Source organism: Cryptotermes secundus, unplaced genomic scaffold (genome assembly GCF_002891405.2).
Source record: "Cryptotermes secundus unplaced genomic scaffold, Csec_1.0 scaffold2860, whole genome shotgun sequence".
Lineage (NCBI taxonomy): Eukaryota > Metazoa > Arthropoda > Insecta > Blattodea > Kalotermitidae > Cryptotermes > Cryptotermes secundus.
In genome coordinates, this window is record NW_019725472.1 from 85,968 (window position 1) to 96,895 (window position 10,928).

Consider the following 10,928-nt stretch of genomic DNA (forward strand, 5'->3'; position numbering starts at 1 on the left):
ACTTTTGTGTGCGTCAGTCTGCGATTAGCTAATGTGAATTTCTTTTACTAGTACCAGTATCGACAGTTATGGAGTCTTCGTGCCATGCTAGCAAAGAATGAATATTTGTTGAGCCAAAGTGTCCTCAATAAAGAAACTGTTGCCTCAACTTTAAGAACAGCAGCATCATTCAAACGCAGTCAGTCGTCTGTTGAGATATATCCAGGTTAGTTACATTATCCCATCATTACATTGGATTTAAGTCATAAGTTTCAGAAGAACAATACTGTCTTCATGGAACTAAGTCCTTCTTGAGTAGCTAATTGCAGCTCAACTAGTTAAGAAAATCCCTGGCCTTAATGACACAAAAATTGCTGTAACTGATCAGTCTCATGCTGTGGGTGCCAATCTGCTCATCCTTCTGAGAAGGCTAGTGATAAAACCTTCTTCATCTCTCCTCTTTGCATAATCTTACCTCAGGGGTTCTTCCCAAGGGTTCAGTAATAAATCTACCTTGCATAACTCAGAAACTATGAAGTTTTGTGTCCCTGGGAATGTACTGAGTGACTTGCCAACTGTGGAGTGGTTCAGGCAAAGCTAATAACAGCAGTGAGGAAAGCAGGAAGAGATCACATCCAGTTTCTTCTGTTCAGCTAAGACACAAAATTAAACCCTTCCAGTTTTTAAGCTGATGAACCACACACAGGATAGGTTTATTGATCTCCAATTATGATTCATGTTAACTTAATAAATTATGTTGATTTTCATAGATCCTGATATAATTCAGTCACCAGTTTTTGCAATACAGACTGAAGTTCATGTAATTATATGAGAGAGATCACTAAAATGTTCTAAATTTAAAAAAGACTTTAATTATATAATTCCCTTCACTTGTTTCATACACTCATTAACTTTCCAGCTGGGAGCTGAGTTTGTCCTCCACTGGTAGTCTAACCCTGATTTAGTCTTCTCACTTATTCTCTCCTGTCACTACCCAGTCACCTCTTGACTGACTCTAGACTCTCACAGATGCTCGACAAATGGACTGTTCCAAGCTCAGGCCATGCATTTAAGGTTCTGAAGGTAAAAGTTAGAAATGTTCTTGCTTATAAAGGGAGTCCTCAAGAGAAACTACAATTTAATGTATTAATTTATCAGAAGTACCAGTAGTGATTAGTTGTTTCTTTACAATTCTTTGAGGACTCTTGAAATATGTTAGAATGAGGACTTGGCAGTAGAATGTTTAATGTGCATTTGTATTTGCCAGGCCATCAGTTCCCAGTGTAAAAGGGATAAGTTAATGTCTTATCCTGTTGGGCAGTAGGCTTGTGTTTCCTCATTCTGCAGTCCTTTGCAAATAGGGGTCCTTGTTGACAGTGAACAGCTGTAGCTCAGCTGCTGGCTACCTGGGTGTTGTGTGGGAGCTCAGCAAAATCTTGTATGATTTGGTAGGGTATTTGTACGAACCCTGGGTGAGATAAAGCCAATCCAAACCTTCCAAAACTGTTTGCCTGTGATTATTTGAATACTGCCCTTCCAACTGTTCCTATTTCTTTCAAGTAGTCATTTCCCTTTAGATTATTATACAAACATTTTTTGTGCTTTTATAATCCCTCCCATACATGCAACATGTCCCACACATCTCGCGCTTCTTCATTTCATTAGCTTGGGATTATCTGACGGAGAGCACAATTTGTGATGCTCCTCATTGTGCAGTATGGCTAGTCACTTTAACTTTGAAACTGGAAAATGGCCATAAGAAATGTCTGAATTATCTTATGTGCTGTTACTTAGGTGAATTTGTACTGGAAGGTGGATAAATTGTCTCGGTAAAAGGTCAGTTGCCAGGCTTTATTGAACATGGTGAAGAACCTTCAACTTTTGTATGTGCAGGGAATTTCTTTTTTCAACAGTTGATCTGTCATCTTCTCAAGGATGATTCTGTACGTTGGGGGAAGTTGGTAAATATTTTTTAAATTTACTGTAGGTGTGGATATTAGAAGTATTTTTATTGAGTCCTTCTGCTTTACAAATTCAGTTTGTATGTGCATGAATGAGAGGTTCTCATGTCATCAGTTTAAATAGTTTATTTTGACTTCTCATACATCATGTACATGTGGCAATGATGATGCTAGAAAGTTAGAAACAGAAGTAGGAGGAGAAGGAGATAGAAGGGAATGTGGAAGAAAGGAGACCGTAATATATTTAACGTGTTTTTTTGCATAGACTGATATTATTTGGATTTTAGTTAAGATTTACTGTTGTCATGAGATATCTGGATTTAGTTAATGAATGATATATAGCACAGTCATGACATGGGTTCAATGCAGTTTCAAGTTTCGTTTAATGAGATCTTCAGTATAACTACTGAACTCACTGTGTGCTATCTTAACCAACGGAAAAAAAAAAAACTTTCTTATATGCAGGGAGTGCGGTAGAGGTGGCTGGAGCTGTCAGTTACAGCAGTGAAGAAATATCACATACTACTCGCCGACAAATGTATGTCACTGCAGCCAACTCAAGAATGGAGTGCACGGAAGTACACAGTGTTTACCAGTTTGATAACTTGTCGTTTGATGGCAGTAATGAGTCATTTGACACCATAGATAATGAAGGTTATTCTACAGACACCAGTTTCATTGATCAGGTAATGTTAGACTTTATATGGATATAAGTACGTCTGCAATATTTAATGCACACACTACCAGAAAGAATCCCAGGAACTCAGACATCTGCAGCTCAGAAATGAAAACAGAAATGATGATGCTGGTACTGGCTGTGAAATCATAAACTCAGACTGTTTTGCTGATCACTGCAGCAACTGCAGACATTACAAAGGACCTGTTACAGTTCAGCTAGCAAAATATGGACACTAGGTGTGCTGTGTACAGAGCTAGAGATGGTGCTTATTTAGAAGCGCTTCACACCTAACATCTTTTCACCTCATGTGTTAAAAGAAACGGTTTCAATTGATGAGTAAAATATTGCATACAACACCCTCAAATCTGTTTTCATTCATAAAGTACAGATGCCTGAATTTCTGGCATTCATTCCAGCAGACTTTGTATTCTCTGTTCCATTCCTCTCTCCTTCTTCCACCTTCCTCTCATAAATATATTTGTCCATCACTTCCTCCTTGTTTCCCTATTATCACTTACAGTCTAATGAATTGTGGAGCCCACTGGTACAACATGTCACAGTGCCAACTCTTGTGTCACTTGGAACTAGAACTCACCAGCACGGATGGAAGTTTGGCCAGCTCCCCACTGGAAGAGGAAGGTATATTCCAGGGCTGTTTTAGAAGAGGCAACAAGGCCATATTTTAGCAGACATGCTTCTCCACCTTGCTGAGCTCTGTACCAGCGTCCCAAGATTGGGATATGATGAGGGAAGTTAGGTAGGAGATGGCATGTGGTGGGCTCATAGCAGATGGTGGGTTCTGGGTTTCAAATGCTCTGAGCCCTGGTGACTGACTACACACATAGTGTGTGGATGCGTGCACACCCACTTGGGTGTGTGTGTGTGTGGGAGAGAGAGACACACAATTCTGTTCTTTAGTTATAGGACTATGAGGACAAAACATTCCTCTTGTTCTAGACCATAGGTCCTGTGACCAAGCAGTGTGATGTTCATCTGTGTAAGTGAGGTCTGAAAGACTGCAAAGAAGAAGTTGAACCTGTATAAATAAAGTCTGAATTTACCGAGCCTTCACTCTCAAAAGATTTAGACACTTAAGTATATTTTTAACATGTTTGTTTGCTAGTCAAAATTATTTGTTACCTGCCAGTGGTATCAGTAAAGTCTGTTAAAGCTTTCTTCTTTGCCACATTTCATTTCCAAATACAGCCATTTTTATTTATTGCCCGGTAAGTGGTTTTTAAATATTTTCAGCACCAAAATTATGGAATTGATGGCAGCAATGACAGACAAGCACACAGACTGCAGCAGCTGCGTGCTGACAGTGGATATCGAAGCTTGGAGAATCCACCAGCGCCTAACTTAGTCACTCATCAGCAGTCACTTGATATGGCAGCAAGACTATCACCTCTTGTTCACAGCCCTGATGCAGATTATCACTTTGAGTTCCCAGTGTGTTACAACACATCGTGTCATTCTCAGGGGGGAGATTCTAGCATAAAACACAGACACAGTCTTGAAGGTGTGGATGAAGTGATGGCCAGGGACTACAACACCTCTATGCCCCAGTACTGTCATGAACCTGATGAGGGAGTGGCTGGATTGCATTCACCTCCTGCTATAGTTACTGACATCGAGTATGGCTCGTGGGAGAGATGCCAAAGAAAGAATCATCGTTCGGCTTCCAGGAAACGACATGAATATGTTGTTAGTGGTGGTCGTCACTCTCTAACACACCTTGTGACAGATCCAGAGTACTCCCGCTCCCAGTTTTTTCAGAATGTTGGTGCTACATATCCCCGGGACTACAGTATTGATGAGAAGTCTGATGCATTATTTCGCGAGTTCAGTCGTTGTGATCCTGTGAAAACACGACCCTGTAACAGTCACAGACAGCAGTTGATACATTCATTCCCTTATTCTTTTTGGGATCAGAAAAAGAAACTGTTAGAGCCACAAGACAGTGATGAGGAAAGGCTTCCACAGGATCCTCTGTTACTTGATGTGACTACAGATAGCAGTACTGTTTCGTTAATAAAATTAGATGATCATAGCGAGGAAAATTATGGTGACAATGTTGGTGATGACTTTGAAGATGATTATGCTGATAATGACTAACCAGTTGATATTTCTTTATTGTCTTTTTCTATCTCAACACAGCAACTATCAAAATCTCATTCACATTTTCTATATATAATGAGTTCATTGATCGTAATGGTATGGCATAATGCTACATGTTTCGGCTTATAAATTCTCAGGCAGTATACACTAACAACTGTTCTCAAACTATTGACTTGCATTTTATATGAATTCATATATTACAATATAACAATTATTACTAATGTAACTGACTTTAAACATAGTTAATATATTCAGGATTTCATTAGAATTAATATTATTATAAAGATATTAAAATTGGAATAAAAGTTTTATATTAAATGGGTGCCTAGAGATGTACATAAAGGCATATATAAGAATATAAAACAACATAAAAGTAATAACAGTTTTTAAGTTATAAAATTATGAATTAAAATATTGCTCGTTATGTCGTGTTTAAATATATCATGCATAAATACTATTTGTGTTGGTGTCCATTGTTGCAATTATTTTCATGGTCTAGTTTGTTTTATTTCTACTCCAATTTGAGTTCCTTATGGAGCAGTCGTATTGTTTGGAACTAGTTGTTGTGATATTCCATACTGTTTAATTCTATGCTTCCCTGTCTGGTTTTCTTTATTTTATGTGTTTATCCAACTTTTGTGCTTCAGTGTCTGGCTTCGTTATATGTCAGATTGTAACCAGTCTTCCAACATACAATGAAGCCAGGTGGATAAACCCATAAAATAAAAAAGAAACAGACAGGGAAGCATAGAATTAAACAGTATGGAATATCACAACAACTAGTTCCAAACAATACGACTGCTCCATAAGGAACTCAAATTGGAGTAGAAATAAAACAAACTAGACCATGATCATAATTGCAGTGATGGACACCAACATAAATAGTATTTATGCATGGGATATTTAAACATGGCATAATGCGCAACATTTTAATTCATCATTTTATAACTTAAAAACTTTAATTTTTTTATATTGTTTTTATTTTCTTATAGATGCCTTTATGTATATCTCTAGGCACCCATTTAATAGAGAACTTTCATTTCAATTTTAATATCCTTACAATAATATTATTAATTCTATAAAAATGCTGAATATATTAACTATGTGTAAAGTCAGATACATTAGTAATAGTTGTTATATTGTAATATAGGAATTCATATAAAATTCAGTTCAGTAGTTTGAGAAGAGTTAAAATGTATACTGCCTGAGGATGGCTTTATAAGCCGAAATTTTGTAGCATACTGCCATACCATTAAGATCAATGAACTCATTATACACAGTGAAATGTGAATGAGATTTTGATAGTTGGTGTGTTGGAGACAGAAAAATCAATAAAGAAATGTAAACTAACACAACTGGATGCACTCCTTGAAGATTAAACTAGTTAATATATTATTTAATTATGTATAAAGGTGCAGTCCTTGTTTTGTTCCCATATCATTGAAATCACAGATACAAAACTATTTTTTAATGTTTGTTGGCGGATAAAAATGAGAGCAAAATATTTGCTAAACAGTCTTGAAAATTTGCACAATACCTAATCAGATATCCCCAATTATGTAACACTACCAAGCATAAAGTTCAGGAATATATATGAGATAATACAAACAATATATACATTAATTACAGAAGGCCCTGCTCTTGTGTTATGGTTAGTGATCTGCTCAAAGACTAAGAATACCACAGTTATATGCTTAAGAAGAGTTTCAGGGAATGAGCTAAAGTTATATTACCTTTCTGTTGAAGATTCACACTCATGTTGCGTAGGAATGTAAAACTAGAAACTGTTGAAACTTATGCTCAAAGACTAAAAGTAAGACACATAGAAATCACGTAATGGATGCTTTTTAATTAGGTGTACGTGTATCCTCGGCTATTTCCTTGTCAGAAGCTTTAAAAATTTCCATACAAGATGTAAGACTGAATTTGTTATTTGGGACAAGGGACAAGATACATTGTCCTATACTCGTAGATAATAGGTATGTTCTTATTGACTTCCAGCCTGTTGCATACTTTCTGTCAGTGAACTTCTACTACAGCTGTTGCCGTGAACACAGTTGGCCTCATGAACAGTACATACTTGCTGTAGATTAGAAGAATTCATATGCATATAAGAAGAAAAGCAGAGGAGCCCTTGATGTAACAAACTCCAGATATGCCACATTCATCAAGATTCAGCCATCTCCTTTTTTAAACAATTTCTCTATTTTTCTAAGGCACATCATATGGTTCGTAATTATCACCTGTGTAGGTAGTAGGTTGTTTTAGAAGAGAAGCAGTTACAATCTGAAATCTCATCCGTATTTTGCTTCCAAATTTATACTGGTAATATTAAAGATACTGAGGCATATTTTGTGGCTTCAAAAGAAACTTTGTCAGAGTGATGTAGTAATTCTTTTGTAGCAGACACTTGTGGACCAATTATATCATGAGATGCCTTGACATACTGTGGGGATGAATTAAAGTACAGAGACACATACTGAAAAAGGCAGAGTAGGGGGGGACTAAAAAGAGAAAATTGGGCAGTTATTTCTTTAAAGTATATTATCCTACCACAGTTACTGAAAATATTAAAAAGAATGGCTGAAGAGTCTCAGTTCAGGGTAGAAAGTATGATTAAATATGGCGGCACTTCTACATTCAGTGTTTCCCCCAGGCAGTGCAGCAGTTAAATTCAGTTCATGAACTGGGTATTTATCTTAATTAATCTGTTTAGATATAGATGGTAAGTTTGTTAAACTTTATGTTTCAGATTTCTCAGTACTGTAGATGTATAGACATGTATTTGTTGTTTAAGGTAGATTTCTGGAAGATGTTTTATTTTCGTGCTTCTGTGTGGGTGCTACAGAGAGCAGCACATGACTAAATTGAGAAGACTAGAGAGAGGGTAGTATGAGTAATGAACAAATGCATGTCTTCTGTGCAGTTTGGTCCAAAATATGTGTTATATTAATTGTTTTATTAAGTGATATGTGAAATTTGTTTTTTTTGGACTTCATCACGGAATGTATACCCTATGTTAACTGTGGATGTAACCATTTATGTGAAACCTTTGCAGCATAAATGTACTGAATTTTCTGATTCCTCAGTTTCGTACACAGTATGGAATCTTGAGTGAGGATCCTTCCAATACTGAGTTTGAAACCGCACTCAATCTCCTCTTATTTTCATTTGCTTTTGTTTCGTTTCTAAAGGAAATAAGTAAGTGAGATGTGGGACTGGTCCTATAAAATGTGTTCAAATACGTTAGTTTGACAGAATTATTCAAGAGACATTAGTTTTCAGATATACTTAGGAAGTAATAGAACTGATCACCAGAAGTCATTTTGCAGGATGATTATCAGCTTTTTCCTTGCTTAAATTAAAATTTAAGGGAAATGTTCCAAATTAAACAAAAAATTCCTGCAAATATAAATCACTCCGTCCAATGTGACCTGTAAGTTTTTTACTGCATGAAAACTTAACACCCTTACATGTTTCGGTCTGTTTGTGAAATGTTCAATTTTGTGTACTATGTATTGTAGTATATAAGTGTACGTACTTTACATCTAAACAACTTATGTGATGGTGGTTTCCTATTTGTAGTGATGTTTGCCCTCTGAAGATGGTCCACAGAGACCGAAACATGTAAGGGTGTTAAGTTTTAATGTAGTAAAAAACTTACAGGTCACATTGGACGGAGTGATTTATATTTGTAATTGTTAGTGTGATGGACCAGAATGAAACAAATCAAACTCATTAAAAAAAATTCCTGCATAACAAACTATATAAAATTACGTATTTAGAAAGCTTAATAAAACTTCATTGCACTGCAGAATAAGCAAAGAATTGTTACTTTTAACATATAATTTAAATCTTTGCTTCGTACAGTTACTGATGAATTAAACATAGAGTTATATGGACTAACAATTTTGAGTCTGACACTTTATTGTTATGAGGGTACTGTATGTTAAATAAAATTATTAGACTAATGTATCTACATGAAAATATACAGTAAATGGAGGTACGTACTGAAGTACTCATAATATGTTATTCTACAATGAGAGCACCACATAGAACAGTTAAATTAATTGAATTCTATTCATTACAACGTTTACAAAGGGTAATGAAATCAAACTCTTGTTCCTATCATTATCTGTGTCTTGCCATACTTGGAGAAAATGTTATCCTGCAGAACCCTCTAAGGCAGGTGGTCATTCTAGACTTGTGAAATAGTTCCAGTGTACATTTAAAATATATCCAAATTAATAAAGGTTATTCATTTTAAATGGGATGCTCAAAACAACCTGTATTGTTAAATTGTTAATAAAGTGTAATTAGCTGTCAGAGCATTGTGTCCTGTAGTTACTATTGTAGACAATAGATGGTTAGATCTCTATAAAATCTCACTTTCTATCAGAAAATAAACTTGATAATTCATTGAAGCTGCCACCATATAAACTTATATATCTGTTCTGAATTTGTTTTTGATTTTGGGTCCAAATACTGTTTTGTTCCATAAGTAAGGAATTACTTAATTAGCCTTGCAGTGGTTGAGTCTGAGTCTCTTGATGCTTAGCGTACAAGTGGGTCTATTGTATCAGCCTCAGATGATAGATGAGGGAATGGAGAAATAGTAACATTGTGATTGGTGAGAAAACTGAAGTACTAGGAAACAAACCTATTTATATAAAGGTTGTATATCTGAGGCACAACATGTTTCGACCCCTAACGGGTCATCATCAAGTGCTGAGCCCGTACCTAATATGGGTCCATATTGTAGGTTGCTCTTTGTTTTGATATTGAACTTGTTACAAGCTTCTCAAAGATAAAATTAAAAATAATTTATTAAAAATATTATTGTAGATTATTAAAATAAAATTTAAGATTATATGTATAAGCATATTATTCTTCACACGCGGTAGCGTAGTTGGTTGAGGCACTATGTTACAAGCCGGAAAGTTGCTGGTTCGAGTCCTGGTGAGGTGGATTTTTTTCAATTTACCTAATCTTTCCAGCCACACCATGGTCCTGGGGTCGACTCAGCCTCTAACAGAAATGAGCACCAGGAATCTTCCTGAGGCTAAAGGGCCGACAGTGCTTAAGGCTGACAACCTTACCCCCATCTGTGAGCCGATTGTCTAGAGAAAATGTGAGAGCCTCAACCTCTCAGAACTCTATGGGCCTTCATGGCCTATTGCAAGGATAGCTTTGCCTTTATGCTAATCGTGTATTCTCATTCTTGGAGGATGTGGATTCTTGAGTGGAGTAGTCACTCTTTGGTTGTTATGTCGGTATGGTGGTGTTGTGACCTTATTTTCTTAATGTACGAAGTGTTGCGGCTGGCTTGCGGTTGATTGTCTGGGTACAGCCTATCATATGATTAATGCAGTGGTTCCTAAAATACAGAATACACAGGAATTCTGAGTATCCAAAAAAGAACTCCAGAGTTTTAGCCATGAATATTAATTCTGAGAATTTAGCGAACTCCTAAGAACACATTACTATCATTTTCAAGTTCGCCACTTAATGTTATCAACTAATAGCTGGTCAAAAAGAAATTTAAATAAATAAGAAGGAAGGTATGTAGGAAAGCGAGGTAAAAGAAATGAGGAGAGAAAGTGGAAACAGATAATAAAGAAGCCGGAAAATTCAGCTAGATATAATGTGATGTAATACAGGAGTATTTAGTTTGAATTTCTGACGTGTGATATGTTTGTAGTTTCTTAGCTGACAGTGCCATTGAATCAGACTGTAATGTGTTTTACCTTGGATGACAATGAACAGTGAAATGGAAACTTGTGGAAGGAAGGAGTTCAAGCCGAATTTAGGGTATTATGCTGGAATCTTTCTGGGGATCTGAGGAATCCATGAAAATCCCCAATGTTGATTGTCTATGTCTAGAGAAGTTTTGAACCAGGCACCTCCGAATACAAATCAGAATTGTTACGGTTTGAGCCAAATTTGTCGGCAAGTATGGTTTGGTTCGTGAATATAATGTAGCATGAAGAACCGTTGCTGTGTAATGGCCTTATAAACAACGCCTGCTGCTAGGCAACGACCGCGGAATAAGCAAATATACGGCAGCCTTTAATTAGCAAACAAACATGTTCCCAAGGCAAAATGAACTACAATAATGAGGAACGGTGTTTTCTACACGGTCCTTGCCGAAGTGTTATAGACAGGACAGGTCTGGAACTTCTGTGAGTTCA

General features: G+C 36.4%; 1 protein-coding gene across 4 annotated transcripts in view; it reads left to right on the plus strand.

Moving 5' to 3' along the window:
* Positions 1 to 8,167, plus strand: part of LOC111863471 — a 74,764-nt gene extending 66,597 nt beyond the window's left edge. For 3 of the 4 annotated variants that reach the window (XM_023849818.2, XM_033751081.1, XM_023849819.2), the window contains 3 exons: positions 52 to 205; positions 2,406 to 2,626; positions 3,871 to 4,757. In XM_023849818.2, coding sequence (XP_023705586.1) covers positions 52 to 205; positions 2,406 to 2,626; positions 3,871 to 4,734 — 1,239 coding nt within the window. In that variant the 3' untranslated portion in view covers positions 4,735 to 4,757. Of the gene's footprint in view, positions 1 to 51; positions 206 to 2,405; positions 2,627 to 3,870; positions 4,758 to 6,738 lie in introns of those variants that run through there. The other variant, XM_023849820.2, reaches the window with a different exon arrangement.
* The last annotated feature ends 2,761 nt before the right edge of the window (positions 8,168 to 10,928 follow it).